This window comes from Elephas maximus, chromosome 3 (assembly GCF_024166365.1).
Source record: "Elephas maximus indicus isolate mEleMax1 chromosome 3, mEleMax1 primary haplotype, whole genome shotgun sequence".
NCBI lineage: Eukaryota > Metazoa > Chordata > Mammalia > Proboscidea > Elephantidae > Elephas > Elephas maximus.
In genome coordinates, this window is record NC_064821.1 from 66,663,885 (window position 1) to 66,679,975 (window position 16,091).

Here is a 16,091-nt window from a genome sequence, read left to right on the forward strand (position 1 = left end):
GGGTAGGGAGTTGCCCGCTTCATCATGGGGTCTGTGGTGGCTGTTGCTGCCCCACCATCTTCCAGACACCATAGCAGGAGCCGCCCAGTCCGAGAACAGCCAGCAGCGTGGCCACAACCCCAGCCAATGGGCTCCGGGGCTCTGCCTTCAGCTGCCCGGCTATCTGCATCTGGGGGTACACAGAGGGTATCCCTGGGAGGTTGATTGAGACTTCCGGGAAGGTGGAGGAAGGGAAAGGGCTGAGAAGGTGCAGCTGGGTAAAGAACCATTGATGCCCCAGGGAGATTCCACCCCAATCCCTTTCGCTTCACTGCCCATCTGTGCCCTGGCTGCTCAGGCGGCAGGGAATGTGCCAGCCTGGCTGTGGGGGCTGTGATTTAGCCATGGTAGGGGGAGAGAGGAAGGGGGTCAGTGGTGCTGGCAGCCAGTGGTCAGGGGTACTTACCTGTAGCACTCGGAAGTAGCCTGGGGTCAGGCATCGAAATCGCATGGTGGGGAACACTGGTCTTCTTGGCGGCCTGTGGGGTGAGGATGGGCTTGAGCGGTGGTGTTCATGGTGCCAAGGATTAGAGGTCAGGGTACCGAGATCCCTGACCTCCCCCAATGTGGGACCCTTGCCCTCAGAGGATGCTCACCAGCGCCTGCCCACCCAGATCTGGCAGTGGGTGGGGCAGCTGAACCTTTAAATTCAGTCCCTTCCCCCCACCCCCTGCCCGCCCTGCCAGCCTCAGGAGCAGCTGTCGGGAGAGATCAGCATCAGGTCTGAGCAGCAGCACCTCCCCCAACCACAGGGAAGGCAAGGCCTCAGCAGTGCTCGGGAGACCTAGGTTCAGACCAGGTACTGGGAGGGCCTCCCCAAGCCCCAGCCTGGGTCCTTCTCCTACCTGGTGCCGCCAGATGATAGAGTGCTGCCAATCAGCGCTCAGCAAAGGAGGGGGAAGGTGCTTTATGAACCCCTTCAAATAGGGCATGCCTTTTCCACATGGTGGCTCCTGTGAGATCAGCCACCTCTGTCTTCAAGATCAAGTTTCCACAGGGACACTTCCATCTTTTCCTTGCCCTCAGCTTAGGGACAACAATACCTTATGAAGTTATGAAGACTCAGTGAAAGAATGTGTGTGAAATGTGTGCACCTTTGGCCCAGGAATTTCACTTCTAGAAGTCTGTCCTACAGATGTACAGCTGAGCAAAGATACATGTACAAGAGTGTTTATTCTGTGGGATAGTAAAAATCTGGAAATGGCCTTAATGCCTAATGGTAAGTGAATGACTGACTAGCTTATGCCTCGTTCATTTTGTGGCTATTATGCAACCAAAAACAAACAACAAAAAAAAGATAAATCTGTATATACTGACTAAGAAAGCAGTCTGGTATTTTAAAAAATAGCAGCGGACTGGGCTGGGCATTATTCTAAGCACTGTACTATATCATTTGGTATCAACTATCTCATAAATTGGGAAACAGCAGTTTGCAGAACAGTATGTAGAGTATCTGCATGGGTAGAGGATGGAAGGACACCGAGAAAACTTAGCAGTGGACCCCTCTGGGGAGCGGGATAGGAGTGTGCTGGGAAAAAGGCGTATCCTGCTTTCACTTAGTACCATTCTGTTACTTTTGGCATGTTCACAGTAAATATGTGTAACTTTTGCAGATTCATAAAACCCTTTAGAACGGAAGCTTCCATTTACTGAGCTCCTAAGTGCCTGGCACCACTAGGTGCTGGGGGCAGAGTGAAGGCACTGTTGCACTTATTAGGCCCCCAGCCATTTATTGGGGGGGATAGTGGGTATAAATGAGTGGTGGCGAATTCTTGTCTGTTTCTCCCTTACAGGATTGTGAGTTCAGGGAAGGCAGGGACTGACTGGTTCTCATCTCGGTATCTGATGCCACCTCAGGGCCAGGTGGGTATTTGATGAAGTCAAGATGGCGGAGACAGATCTAGGTTTACCAAACACTGTGGGAAAGGCTCTGTTAGAATGTATTGCGCTTCCCCAGAGTGCTGCGGGGAGGCTGTCGTACAAAGAGGCAAGGAGGGCGGAGCTTGAAGGAGTGTTCGAGGGACAGTGCAGGGTGCGAGGACATGAAGCGAAGAACAAAGCCATAAGGCGAGGTGGTCTTCCTCACAAATGAGGAGGCCTGGGCTGTGGGACTGGAGAGCTCGAGGCCCACTTGAAGAAAGGAAGCAGCCACTGAGCCACGTAAGCTGTATGGTGATGTCATGTGTGGAAGTGGGGAGGGTCGCCATAGGGGACAGAGTTCCAGGGAAGCTGGAGGTCTCAATTGGTATGTGAAATTATTAAATGTTCACAACCAAAACACACTGCATGAGCTTTCTGTAGGCCAAATTCAGGCCAGGTCTCAGGTTACAGGCAAGATCATGACAGGCGTTGAAGATCTGGTGTTGGGGCAATGGGAGAAATTTCAAAGTAGGTAATACTGAGGGAGGGCCCAGCTCTGGGAAGGCTCCCAGACCTTTCCTTATAGAATTAAAGCAATACTATTAACTCAGATAATATTAATAATATCAATAACAACCCACATTATAGGCAGCTGCATGGCACAAACAGTTAAATGCTTGACTACTAGCCAAAAGGTTGGCAGTTTGAACCCGCCCAGAGGTGCCTCAAAAGATAGGCCTGGTGATCTTCCTTGGAAACTGTGGAGCAGTTCTGTTCTGCACTTATGGGGTCGCCATGCATCAGGATCCACTCAACGGCAATCCACAACCTCACATTACAGATTTCAAAGTACTTACAAGGATGTTCTCAAAGCCCTAAGATCAAGGTGATGTTCTCACAGGCCTAAGATACAGATATTCTCTTTTAGAGAGGAAGAAGCAGGTTCGGAGAGGTGCAGGGATTGGGCTCAGTCACACAGCAAGTGAGTGTAAAACCGATTCCTTCTGATTTCATAATCCTGGGAGTCTTCAGGCCTGGGATGATGGTGATGATGATGATACTAACTGCAATACTTAAACTATGTGTCCCACATTGTTTTAAGATGTTGTTAGCAATTGCCATTGAGTCGACTTCAACTCTTGGCATCCCTGTACAACAGACTGAAATGCTGCCAGGCCCTGCCTCATCTTCACAATCACCAGCGTACTTGAGTCCATTGTTGTGGCTATTGTGCCGATCCATCTAACCAGGAGTCTCGCCAACACCCTCTTTGGCCCTCTACTTCACCAAACGTGTTGTCCTCCAGTGATTGATCACTCCTGATGACATGTCCAAAGGAAGTGTGTCAGTGCTCTGTTATGATCCATGATGTTTTCATTGGCTAATTTTCAGACGTAGATCACCAGGCCTTTCTTCCTAGGCTTAATCTGGAAGCTGTTGAAACTCATCCACCATGGGTGACCCTGCTGGTATTTGCAATACTGGTGACATAGCTTCCAGCATCATAGTAACACATAAGCCACCACAGTATGACAAACTGATAGAGGGGTGGTAGGTTGTAAGATAAGGGGTCAAACTGGGATTAAGAGTTAAGGGGGCCCATAAACTTGAATTGGAAAACGACTCTATATTCACTAACTTCTAACCGAAACTACCATTTCCTTCGATTATGGATTGAAGTATTAGTACCTGTGACTTTGTCACCACCGGAAATCACAGATATTTTCATATCAAATTGTAGTTATTGCGAGTATCTCAAAATGTTGTTTATGCCCATTATTACTTTGAAACCCTCGTTATTAACCCTCTACTAAATCACGCTTGATCAGACTTTTTCTGCTTTAGACGCTCCTGTGATGTAGCTGGTTGTTGGTGGGCCACTCTCCACCCAGTAAGTTTCGGTGACCAAATGTGGAATTGGCTTGTTCTCACACCTGTGACCTAGGCTTCTGCGTCGCTTTCCTGTACTCCCTATCTTTTGTTGTCTTCTGATCGATATGTGGGAGGAGGTGAGTCAAAGACCAGCTCACAATTTAATGTTTTTCAAGCTGAGCAACAAGGGCCTTCAGAACAATTTAGCTTCAATTTGCCAGTCTCATTATTTAATGTTAATAAACACATTACTAATTATAAATTCGTGTATTTAAATATATTCTTATGATAATTGTGCTCCTTCTAAGCATTTTGTGTTATGCTTTTAAAAGCATTATCCTGAGAAATTCACCAAACTGTCAAAGGGGTCTGTGGTAAAAATAAAAGGAAGGGGATTTAAAAACCCTGTTCTAAAGGTTTTAGAGCAGTTAACTCAGGTACTGCAGAGCAGCCCTCTGAAGTAGGGGGTGTTATACCCATTTTACAGGCAATTATACTGATGCACTGCGTTAGGGTTAGCCCAAGGTCACACAGCTAACAAGCTGCAGAGCTGGGACTTGTACTTCACTGCTACACTCATCGCTCATTGTCCGGCCCTTTCTGGAAGAGCCTGGGGATCAGGGGCCCACCCTGTGATACGAAATTTTGGGCAGGATCCAGGGTCAACTCCAAGGTTGCCTGGTCAGACGCCAGTGGTACCGCCCCCTGGGCGGGGCGCCCAGCTGTTTTAGCACAGAACGCCTGAAGGGCGGGGCGGGAGGGCAGGTTCTGTCCGTTGATGGACAGGCGGTGGGCCAGTGGCTGGCCAGCGCTTCACCTGGCTAGCCACGTGGGCCCAGGTATGCGGCGGATCCGCCCCGGCCCCAGCCCAGCTTGGCTCTGAGAGCGGAAATACCTGCGCGGGCGGGACCGAGAGGACGCCGATTGGAGCGGAGGGGCTCGGCCATGGAGCCGGTAGAGACCTGGACCCCCAGGAAGGTGGCAGCTTGGCTGAGAGGTGGGTGGGACCGGGATAGAGCTCGGCTTGGTGGGAGGTAAGTGTGGGGTCCCGGCCGGCCAGGGGAGAGGGGTAGGAGGAGGAAAAGGAAAAAGGACCTGCCGAGTCTGTCGGTCGGTTACTCAAACAACAAATATTTATAGAGCGTCTGCCAGGTACTGTGCTAGGCAGAGGAACGGACGAGATGACCCTGGAGGTCCCGAGGACCCAGAAGGGGGTCCTTCATCTATCTCCCCAGCATCCCAAAAGGCCACCAGGGTGGGGATGGGGAGGCAGCGCTTTTGTTACGAAAACAGGGAGGCCCCGGCGCGGCCCACGTCCACATCGCCTTTGTCTTCCCGGCCCACATCCACATCTCCTTTATCTTCCCGAATCCCCAGGACCCCAAACGAAAACCAAACCTGTTGCTGTCAAGTCGATTCTGACTCATAGTGACCCACCCTATAGGACAGAGTAGAACTGCCCCGTAGGGTTTCCAAGACTGTACACCTTTACTGAAGCCAAGCCGACTGCCACTTCCACGCCTTTCTCCCGTGCAGCGGGCTGGTGGGTTTGAACCGCGGACCTTTTAACCGAGTGCTTAACCACTGCACCGCCAGGGCTCTTCCCCCAGGGCCCAGTGGTCTGTTATTAAAACCATTTTTCAGAAGAGGAAACGACGCACAAAGCCGGGAAGTGATTTGCTCAGAGGCTTTGGAATAGGACCTGCCCTGGTGTCGTTTTCCCCTTTCCCCACTCTGAGGCTCTCCAGAGAGAGAAAACTGAAGGGGTTGACACACTCCAACCTGGGGCCCCCGTCAGGGCAGCAGGTGCTGTCCCCAGGCTCAGCTAGCCCCCAAATGGATGGGAAAGGGCCTAAACTGCAGACAGACTCAGAGACGTGGGGCCTTTCTGACTGCAGCTGGGAGGACAGCCCTCCCAGAGGACAGAGCTGGAGTGCTGGGGGCAGGCTCAGGGTGACACCCCCAGTAAGGGCAGGTCTTTTGGCTGGAGTCAGACTCCCAGACTGGGTTCTGGGCTCAGCTCTGCCACTCATCAGCTTTGTGACCATAGGTCTCTGTTTCCTCATCCATGAAGTGAAAAGGGCAACTCTGACCTCATGGAGTAGACAAAATGAGACAAAGACAAAAGTATGTGCAGCTCCATGTCCGGCTCTGCTGGGAGGGGGTAGTCCAACACCTTCACTGTCCGCGGAAAGGGAGTTGCTGGAGGGCCCACAGCCAGGGAGTGAGAGGTTAACTCCCAGCCCAGTGTGCCTAATCCCACACCAGGAGGATATTGGGTACACATCCATTCCCTAGTGAAGGAGGCTGGCTGGGGATGGGAAGAATCCCCTCAAGAGTGAGCAAGCTACTTAGCCTTCTTGTGTGTTAATTTCCCCATCTGTAAAATGGGGATAATAGCCCCTACTTCCTAGAGATGTGGTGGAGGTGAAATATGTTAATATATGTAAAGCCGTTAAAACTTTCCCTAGCACAGAGTAAGTACTCAACAGATACTACTCTTATTTTTTGAATGTCTGTCTTGTACCAGGGAGCCCTGGTGGTACGGTGGTTAAATACTCAGCTGCTAACCGAAATGTAGGCAGTTTGAAACCACCAGCCACTCAGCAGGAGAAAGATGTGACAGCCTGCTTCCATAAAGATTTTCGCCTTGGAAACCCTGTGGGCAGCTCTACCCTGTCCTGTAGGTTTGCTATGGGTCAGAATCAACACAACAGCAATGGGTTTGCTTTGGTTTACCTTGTACTAGGTACAAGCTGGGCACTGGGGGTCAGAGATGAATGGTTATTCAAGGCCCAGTCCTTGAAGACCTCCTGATAAGTTGGGAGAGGCTGACGCTTAACCACATAGTCACAACACCAAATACAAGTGCAGGGGGCTATGCAAGCAAGAGGAAAGGCCCCCGATCTAGCCTGGGAGTCATGGAAGACTTCCTGGCGGGGAGAGATGAAGAAGGGAATAAAGGAGCTAGAATAGCAGTCCAGACAAAAGGAATAGCATAGGTGAGGACCCTGAGGCAAAAGAGAACTTCAGGAGCTACAGGGAGTTAGTGTTCTGGACCATGGGTGTTGTGTTAGTGGGGCTGTGCTAGGAGATGAGGCTGAAGAGGCAGGCAGTGGCCAGATCTTACAGGGCCTTGTAGGTCATGACAAAGAGTCTGGCAATAATATGATGGCTGCTGTTCACTGTCCACTGCGAACGAGGGAATGGGCCAAGGGCTTGACATGTATTGTGTAATTTATCCTCACATGATTAGAAGGTAGTTGCTTTTATTACCCCCATTTACAGATGAGAAAACTGAGACACGGAACAATTAAGTTACTTGCTCAAGTACTAGCACTCGGGTCTCCCTGACTCCACAGCCCATGCTCCTAACCTCTGTATCAGTAGTCCTTAGGCTTGAGTGAGCATCGGAATCACCTGGAGTGTTTCTTAAAAAAACACAGACTTCTGGGCCTCACCCCCAGAGTTTCTGATTCAGCAAAGCCTGGGGTAAAAAAACTGAGAATTGGCATTTCTAATAAGTTCCCTGGTGAAGCTGATGCTGCTAGTGTGGGGATCACCCTTTCAGAACCACTACCGTATGCAGTCCTATTTCTCAATTCAGTGGCCTCGTCTATGAAAGGGGTAGAGCACAGCCTGGGGCTCAGGGTTGTCATGAGGAGCAAATGGAAGGGAAAAGGGCTTTGAGAGGGTGAAGAACTGGCTGGGGAGGTTGTGACACTCCCTGCCCTCTCTGTGCTGACCCCTGCTTTCCCTCTAGGCCTTGATGATTCCCTGCAGGACTATCCCTTCGAGGACTGGGAGCTGCCGGGCAAGTACCTGCTCCAGCTCTGCCCCCGCAGCCTCGAAGCTCTGACTGTGTGGCCCCTGGGCCACCAGGAGCTCATCCTGGATGGGGTGGAACAGCTCCGGGCCCTGGTAAGTGAGTAGTGGCTACACTGGCTACCATGTCCACGCTCCTGGGGGTTGCTGATGGGCAATAGCTACTGCCAGGGTAGTGACCTTCCCCCTCACCGGCACAGAGCTCTGGACTACAGACAGACAACCTGCAGAGCCTGACAGAGGGACTGCTGGTGGCAACCCACACCTTCCAGAGCTTAGTCCAAGGTCGTCTGGCGGCCTGTGCTGAGATCCCTGCCAGTGTCCTCAGTGCAGCTGTGAAGCTGGTGCATGAGGCTCGTACCCTCCTCTTCTGGCTCAACAGGTACCTCAGGCTCCTCTCGGGGCCCGAGTTGGGGTGACTGACTAATGGAAGGCCCTTCTCATCTTTGGTCTCTTCAATGGTGACTAAGGGCCTGGGAAGGAAAGATGGAGCTTGGCTGTTGTCCAGAGGTGGCAGAGCGGGGCAAAGAGAGGTCACCCTCAGCACTGCATTCTCTATGCAGGGATGCTTGGATGCCTGGATACCCTCCAGCTTGTGATCAAAACCATTATATCAACAGCCATTGCCAGAGTGCTTCCCCCAACCCCTTCACTGGCTGCTTCTGCTTATCCTGCAGGTCCCAGCTCAAATGTCACCTCCTCAGGGAAGCTTTCCCTGTTATACACTCTCAGAGCTCCCTGTACTCCACAGCACTCACTGCATTTGGAGTTAAATCATTGTAATGTAATTATGTGCTTAATGTCTGTCTCCCCAGTGCCTAGAACAGTGCCTGGCATGTAGCAGGCACTTGACAAGTAAGTCCTGTGCTGAGTTCTATAGAGGTGTCAATCATCTTCTTTAATCCAAACCACAACCCCTGAGAGCAGACATTACCCCCAAGTCTCAGATGAGTGAACAGCTCCAAGTAGTGTAGTGGCTTTATTGTTAAGCACAGTCCCTTAACCACTGCTCCATCTGTGCCCCTGCCAGGTACCTCTTCTCCCACTTCAATGACTTCTCAGCCTGCCAGGAGATTGGCGAGTTGTGCGGGGAGCTGGGCCAGGCCTTGCAGGAGGTAGGGGATCCAGGGGCCAGCTTGGCCCAGGCCGGAGAGATCAAATTGGGCTAGAGCTTTTTATAACCTGTGAATCAGTATAGGATCAGGTGTGAGAGCTGGGACAAGGCAAGGGCAGGAAGAGAGGAAGCCCAGCCACTGGGTATAGGGCGGCAGTGGCACGGGGTCCCCCAGCTGGCAGCGGAAGCCCGGGTCGTTTGACTCCCAGAAGTGGGTGGGAGGGGAGGGCATATGACTTCTGGGGGCCTAGTCTCAGCAGGACGAAACCTGGAGGCCAAAGCTCAGAGGCCTTGTAGTTCTGGGAGGGGACCAGGAAAGGGGGAGCAGGGAGGGACAATAGGGACCCCTACTTTTCCCTCAGGAGGAGGCAGCCCCCCTTACTCAGAGTGGCCCCTGTTCTCTCACTCTGCTTCCAGGATTACCCAGCAGCTGAGAAGGAAAGCCAAGTCCTGAGAATCGTGAGTCTGAGAGGCTGAAGGGGATTGGGGGCTTCGGGGGAACTGGGCTCAGGCTGGATACCCTGCTCCCCTCCCCCAGTGCAGCCACGTGGCCGGGATCTGCCACCATGTCCTGAGCTGCAGCCCCGAGGAGCTGCTGGAGCAGAAGGCCGTGCTACAGCGGGTGCAGCTGGATGATCCTTTGGTGAGGCCCAACCTCTGAACTCTTACCTCTGACCTGGGTAGCCTGGCCTGGGCCCTGAAATACGGTTCTAAGATTCTACAGAAGCCTTAGTTGTTACGGCTGGAAAGTCTTTTTGGTACAGATGTTACAGTGGAGGCCCAGAGGACCTAACTGGGCTCATCACTCAGCACCTTCCCAATCCTACAGGCTGTAGCTAGTGTGGTCTCGGGTGGCACGTTCCAGCCCCAGAATACAGGCCTGGCGGGGGCTCAGGGGCAAGTTAGGGGAAATAACATGAGCCTTGTCATCTGCTTTCATCTTTGGCTATTTGGGGAAACCAGAACCCCCAGCTCTGCCCTGTCCTGCCCCTGCCCCTGGCCCTGGCCCTGCTTATCCCTTCAGGAAAGTCGCTACGTATCTGGTGCCTCAGAAATCACTGACCCCAGCTTCCCTCTGGCCCTCAGAGGAAGAGGCAGAGGTCGAGAAGAGTAGCAAACCCAGAGCTGCAGAAAGTTGGGACAAGGCCAAATTGGAGCCAGCTCTTTCCCCAGCTCAGCCTACCTAAGAGTCCTGGTGCCCAGCAGGGGGTCCTGCCTGCTGGCCCTACCGCCCTGAGCCCCTGGTGATACAGCTTCCACCTCTGTGCAGGGCCTGGAAATCCACACCACCAGCAACTGTCTTCACTTTGTGTCTCAAGTGGGCACCCAGGTGAGAGCCCACCCCATTCTCAGCTGCCCACCCCCTGGTCCTGTCACCTGCCAACCAAGTCAGCTTCAGGCCCCAGGAATGCTCACTCTCTCAGAACCGTGTTTCCTACACCAGATCCCCACCAACTCCCAGCTGCAGATCCTGCCTGGAGACGAGGTTGTCCAGATCAATGATCAGGTGGTGGTGAGTCAGGCAGAGAGGTTCGTGGGGGTCGGGGTGGAGAATGCAGAGCTGGTGTGGGATGCGGAGGGCACCAAGGGTTCTGCTGGGAGACCAGCGTTGTGGGAGCTGCCTCCCATGAGATGAACTAGCTCAGATAGGCCAGAATGGCTTGGCAGAGCCGGGGGTGGTGCTCAGGGGAGCTTCCTGAAGGAGGAGTAAAGCTGAGCAGAGGCAGGAGGCTGAAAGCAAGCTCTGAGTATGAGAGGAAGAGTTGTTGGGTTCCTTCGGAGCCTCCTGCCCAGCTTGATGCCAGCCCAGTGTCTCTGTGCTGCCCCCTGCCTGTCTCCCAGGTGGGCTGGCCCCATAAGAACGTGGTGAGGGAGCTGCTGCGGGAGTCAGCTGGGGCTAGCCTAGTGCTGAAGAAGGTCCTGGTGCCCGAGAGCCCCCAGCAGGTGCCTTTCCCCCACCTACCCTCACCCCGCCCCAGTCTGCTTTCAGATCCCTGTTGTCAGCTCCATCACCCCATTTCTGGTTGGCCCTCAGGTCCTGGACTCCCCGTGCCTGAGGATCCAATCACTGGCTCTGACCCCACTGTCTCCCAGGTAATAGGCTCTGTCCCGGGATGGGGGGTGTCTCAGTGGAAGAACTCCTGGCTCACCTCATCTCCTGTTGCTCTCCCCAGGGCCCTGTTAGAGGAAGCCTTTGCCTTTAACGTGACTTTGAGCCCAAGTCCTGGGCCCAGCCCTACCCGGACAGGTACTTTCAAAGTCCTACTGCACCAGGTAGCAGTGTCCCAGGCAAGGCATCTGGGCTTCTTGGCTCTGACCTCTCAACCTTGACCCCTATCCACGTCCTGACACTGGGCTCAGGACCTTCTCCCCATTTCCTCCCTCCCTGACAGACTCTGCCTCCCTTGACCCTGAGCCCTTGCCCAGCCCCTCGGCGCCCCCAGCCACATTCCCAGCAGAGACAGCAGAGACTCCAGAGCCCCCAGGACACCCTGACAAGGTAAGCTCAGGCACTCAGCAAGGAGCGCTGTGGGGGTCTGGAGCTAGACTCTTCTCTAATTCCCTTATTGTCCTTCCAGAGTCCTGTTCCTGGTCGGAAGAAATCAAAAGGTATGAAAAGCTCCTGACTGGATGGGGGTTCCCATATAGAGGCGCTCTTAGGAATCTTTACAGGACTGGTCTGCCCGCCCCCCCGCACACACACACACATATACACTTCACACACGGGCTGACCTGGAAACAGCTCTGTCCCTGGGGTCAGACAGGCCTGGGCTCCCAGCCTGGGCCAGCTCTGTGCCACTGAGCCAATGGCTTATCCTCTCTGATCTTCCGTTTCCTCATCTATAAAATGGGAAGAATCACCACCACCTCAGAGATAATACGGGTAATGTTCTGATCACTTGGGGAGGTGCTTCTGGGGGCAAGGGAGCAGGTTTAGGGGTACAGGACGCCTTCCAGCCCCTCACCGACCTGGCTGTGCTGTGCTACACAGGCGTGGCGACGCGGCTGAGCCGCCGGCGGGTGTCATGCCGGGAGCTGGGCCAGCCCGACTGCAACGGCTGGCTGCTGCTGCGCAAGGTGCCCGGCGGCTTCATGGGACCACGCTGGCGCCGCTGTTGGTTTGTGCTCAAGAGACACACGCTCTACTGGTACCGCCAGCCCCAGGTGAGATCCTCCCCTCTAGGTAAGCAAATAAGTCACCTCAGGCCCTTGTTACTGTCCCAATTCCACCACCCACTCGATCTGTTTCACAGGTGGGCCCCAGTGTTCCCATCTGTAAAATAGGGACACTCCCCAGAGTGAGATGAGTTAACATGTCTCAAAGCAGTTTGTAAAGGGTATCTCAGAAGGTATAAAAGAGAATCATTTTTATTCAAACCACTTCTTCCTCTTCTGTTATTCTGTCCATCCTGGTGATGGGCTAGTCAGTCATTTATTCATTCAACAAACATTTCAGTACCTACTGTGTACCCAGCTCTGGGTTGGACACTGGGGACACAAAGAAGAAGTGAACAGTCCCTGCTATTCTAGAACTTAGAGGCTGGTAGGAAAGGAGGATGAATACACAGTCAGGGACAATATGGGGGACACATGCGATGACAAAGGAAAATCTTAGAGACATGTAGGAGCCCAGCAGAAGTGCCCAGTCCACCCTGAGGAGTCAAAAAGGCTTCCCAAGAAAGTGATGCCTGAGGGTTAGTTAGATGGGAAGAGGGGAAAGAAACTGTCCTCCCCTAGGAAGGGGGAACAGCATTTGCAAAGCTCAATGGTCTGAGCAGCTTCATTTGTGTCTATTGAAGGAACAAATGCATGAGCAAGTCCCTCCTTCTTGACTTTTCTCTGGGTATCTTTGTGCTCTTCTTTCTTGACTCAGAGGCACCCCTTGGCCACACCTCCATCCCTACCCCAGATTCCTGTCTGAGCTCCGGGCACTGAGACTATGGTTAGAGCGCCCAGGACACTCCCTCTCACTTCCCTGACCCCAGGAGCTCAAGGGGTAACTAAGGAACTGACTGGGCCTCAGGGATATTGGGGTTCCCCAGCTGACCTTCATGCTGTGATTCCCCCAGGATGAGAAGGCCGAGGGCCTCATCAATGTCTCCAACTACAGCCTGGAAAGTGGACAGGATCAGAAGAAAAAATAGTAAGTCCTGGGGTGTGAAGGGCTAGGGAATGGGACTGGGATTCCCAGTTCAGCCTCTCTGGGTGCTGGGCAGGCACGCCCAGGCTGAGCACATCCCCTCTGTCCCCCCGGCAGTGTGTTTCAGCTCACTCATGATACGTACAAACCCTTCATCTTCGCTGCTGACACCCTGGAGGATCTGAGCATGTGAGTGCCACACCCTACCCCCACCCCAACTACCAACCTCTGAGTGCTTGGGGGCCTGGGCTCACAAGTTGGTCTGATAATGGCTGGTCAAGACACTCACCTTTTTTAGCCCCAGTTTCCTCATCTAGAAAGTGGGCTAATTAAAGTTCCTACTTCTCAGAGTTGCTCTGAGGATTAAATTAGAAGATGGTGTAGGTAAAAAGCCTCTGGCATACAGTGTTGTTGTCAGGTGACTTCCAGTGATTTTTCACTCATGGCGACCCCATGTGACAGAGTAAAACTGCCCCATAGGGTTTTCTAGGCTATCATCTTCATGGGAGCAGATCACCAGGTCTTTTTCCTGTGCTGTAGCTGGGTGGGTTTGAACCGCCAACCTTTTCAGTTAGCAACTGAGCGCTTAACCGTTGCGCCACCAGGGCTCCTTTGGCATACAGAAAACCCAACAAACCCATTGCTGTCGAGTTGATTCCAACTCATAGCTACCCTATAGGACAGAGTAGAACTGCCCCATAGGATTTCCAAGGAGCACCTGGTGAATTCGAACTGCTGACTTTTTGGTTAGCAGCTGAGCTCTTAACCGCTGTCCCACCTGGGCTACAGTCCAAAACCAAACCAAACCCAGTGCTGTCGAGTTGATTCCGACTCATAGCGACCCTACAGGACAGAGTAGAACTGCCCCATAGACTTTCCAAGGAGCACCTGGCAGATCTGAACTGCTGACCCTTTGGTTAGCAGCGGTAGCACTTAACCACTACGCCACCAGGGTTTCTGGGCTACAGTAGGCCTCAGTAAATGGAAACTGATGACTGTGGTTCTGGTCTCTCCCTGAGACCTAGTTGCTCCTCCACAGGTGGGTGCGCCATCTCATTACCTGCATTTCCAAGTACCAGTCTCCGGGCCGGGCCCCCCAACCCCGAGAGGAAGGTGGGTATCTCACAGGGGTGGGTAAAGGGAACTCACGTCTCACCTGAGTTTCTATCTTTCCTGGGATGGGGGCTGGGAACTCAGCTGCCCTAACTCATAGCCTGCCCCCGCAAAACCCTATGAGGCTTAATGGGTTCCCCAACTGGTCTTCCCACCCAGACTGCTACAGTGAGACAGAAGCAGAAGACCCTGATGATGAAGCTGGGTCCAGCTCAGCCTCGGTGAGTAGGGCACTTGTGGGGGTAGGAGGTGTTGGGTGAATAGCAGGCTGTGGAACTCAGTCTAATACCCTCCTCTCCTTCTGCCCTGCCTGCAGCCCAGCCCAGCCCAAGCCTGGAGCCCCATCCATGGAGACACGTCACCTGCAGCCACCCCCATGCCGGCCAGCCCACGGACTTCCTTCGGCCCTCCAACAGGTACTATGCTGGGGTTGGGAGCTGGGATGGAGGCTAGAGTGGGCACACTCTCATCCTGCTCCCTCTCCCCACAGACAGTGGCGAAGGGGCACTGGAAGGAATGGTACGGGGGCTGAGGCAGGGTGGTGTGTCCATTTTGGGCAAGCCACAACCCCTCACCCATGAGCAATGGCGGAGCTCCTTCATGCGGCGTAACCGAGAACCCCAGCTCAATGAGCAAGTGCACCGGGTGCGGGTGCTACAGAGCACACTGAAGGTCAGCTGGGGGCACTGTGTACAACAAGGGGCTGGGTTCTGGGCTTCAGGCTTTGCTTCCTGGCTCCTGGCTCCATCCTGGGCTTTGCACCCCAGGCTCAGCTCTAGACTCCATGCTCCAGCCTAGTTTCAGCTGAGGACAGGCTAGGTTCTAGGTTCTGAGTTGGGATTTGAACTTTCACCTGGGCTCCTGCGCCAGGCTCTAGATTCAAAGACCTGGGCTAGACTTTGCCAGGTACTACATTCTAGATACTAGATTCCAAGGTTAGCTCTGGGGTTGGGCTCTGCCCCTCTTCCTGGGTGATCATGGCCTCTTAGCTCCTATTCCCTTCATAGGCAAAACTGCAGGAGCTACAGGTCCTGGAGGAAGTGCTTGGAGACCCAGAGCTGACTGGAGAGAAGTTTCGACGGTGGAAGGAGCAGAACCAGGAGCTGTACTCAGATGGCCTGGGGACCTGGGGAGTGGTTCAGGCTGAGGGCAGCTTTCAGGTCCTGACCTCTGGCTCTAGAGAACAGTCCTCCCTCTCTGACCCTAAGGAGCACTCCCATCTCCTGCCCCCGACTCCCAAGAACAACCTCCTGACCTCTGACCCTGAGGAACACTCTCATCTCCTGCCCCCTGGCCGAAAGAACAACTTCTGACCTCTGACCCTGAGAGCTATCTCAACTCCCAGCGTCTGACATGTGGCTCTCACTTGTCTAGGACAGAGCATCCCTGGGCTGTCTTTGAGGTTGGGAATAGTGCTAGTCCATGGTTTCACCCCAAGCTAACCCACTGATCCCCCTGGAGTGGAGTAAAATAAAATGAGCTTTGTGCCACTCTCTCCTCCCTTGCCAAAGAAAGAACAGGAAGCCTGGGCTAAAAGAAACTCTCTCCCACCTATCTAACTTCCTTAGCCCCTCTGCAGTTCCCCCTCCCCAAACCAGAGCTCTACAGGTATCCTTTTACGCAGAGATACTTTTCAACCAAATAAAGTCAATTTCTCTAAAATGAATCTCCACATGCCTTTGACTTCCAAATTACAATCAGGAATCTGTTCCCCTAAGGGGACTGAGATGAAGAACTCTTGGACTGGGGTGAACACTCTTGGCCTAAGGGTAGGTAACTGGCCCACGGTGGTCCACTGGCTGGGACTCTGTCCCTGGAGCTCCAGGCCTACATAGAGGATAGATTGTAGATCCATGGCTGGTGAGGCCTCCTACCCATGTTCATCTCTTCCCAGAGGGTACTCTCCTACCCCCAACCCCAGGGGAATAGAGTGATGGGGAAACTGAAGCTCCCGTTGGGAAGGGTGCCAGTGCCCAGAGACACTGTGTATGGAGGGCATGTTGGGCAGCTCTGGAGGATGGGCCAGTGGGTTGTAGTAACTGGTGGGGAGGGGCGGAGGTTAAGCTCTGCTACAAGGAGGACTCTGGGCAAGAGAGCTTTCTCTTCCCTTAGCCAAGCCTCACCTCC

General features: G+C 53.4%; 2 protein-coding genes across 7 annotated transcripts; one reads left to right on the top strand and one right to left on the bottom strand.

Moving 5' to 3' along the window:
- Positions 1-22: 22 nt before the first annotated feature.
- ZNF593OS (ZNF593 opposite strand) lies at positions 23-5,401 on the bottom strand. The gene is made up of 3 exons (XM_049878344.1): positions 5,170-5,401; positions 446-518; positions 23-169 (listed from the first exon to the last, which is right to left on the bottom strand). Exons 1-3 carry the CDS (start codon positions 5,196-5,198, stop codon positions 23-25), a joined length of 249 nt encoding a protein of 82 aa, XP_049734301.1. The 5' UTR covers positions 5,199-5,401.
- On the top strand, positions 516-15,834 carry CNKSR1 (connector enhancer of kinase suppressor of Ras 1). 6 transcript variants are annotated; one of them, XM_049878338.1, is made up of 22 exons: positions 516-2,199; positions 3,745-4,768; positions 7,535-7,692; positions 7,797-7,978; positions 8,627-8,711; positions 9,128-9,169; positions 9,249-9,353; positions 9,981-10,040; positions 10,155-10,223; positions 10,553-10,654; positions 10,746-10,804; positions 10,885-10,958; positions 11,104-11,210; positions 11,290-11,320; positions 11,703-11,875; positions 12,781-12,854; positions 12,969-13,040; positions 13,891-13,964; positions 14,124-14,185; positions 14,281-14,380; positions 14,455-14,636; positions 14,972-15,834. In XM_049878338.1, exons 2-22 carry the CDS (start codon positions 4,717-4,719, stop codon positions 15,275-15,277), a joined length of 2,169 nt encoding a protein of 722 aa, XP_049734295.1. In that variant the 5' UTR covers positions 516-2,199; positions 3,745-4,716; the 3' UTR covers positions 15,278-15,834. The 6 variants fall into 6 exon arrangements, with proteins under 6 accessions (XP_049734295.1, XP_049734297.1, XP_049734294.1 ...); XM_049878340.1 differs by having other exon boundaries at positions 516-1,902; XM_049878337.1 differs by having other exon boundaries at positions 516-1,258; positions 1,833-4,768.
- The last annotated feature ends 257 nt before the right edge of the window (positions 15,835-16,091 follow it).

What these genes read in the sequence shown, in the direction of transcription:
- CNKSR1 (XM_049878334.1), top strand. Translation starts at nt 4,717, where the DNA reads ATGGAGCCGGTAGAGACCTGGACCCCCAGGAAGGTGGCAGCTTGGCTG. An exon ending in AGATCAATGATCAGGTGGTG is followed by an intron (nt 10,224 to 10,552) that starts GTGAGTCAGGCA and finishes CCTGTCTCCCAG; the next exon opens with GTGGGCTGGCCCCATAAGAA. An exon ending in TGGTCGGAAGAAATCAAAAG is followed by an intron (nt 11,321 to 11,702) that starts GTATGAAAAGCT and finishes TGTGCTACACAG; the next exon opens with GCGTGGCGACGCGGCTGAGC.
- ZNF593OS (XM_049878344.1), bottom strand. Translation starts at nt 5,198, where the DNA reads ATGAGTCAGAATCGACTTGACAGCAACAG. An exon ending in AATCGACTTGACAGCAACAG is followed by an intron (nt 519 to 5,169) that starts GTTTGGTTTTCG and finishes CTCACCCCACAG; the next exon opens with GCCGCCAAGAAGACCAGTGT. An exon ending in GCTACTTCCGAGTGCTACAG is followed by an intron (nt 170 to 445) that starts GTAAGTACCCCT and finishes GTGTACCCCCAG; the next exon opens with ATGCAGATAGCCGGGCAGCT.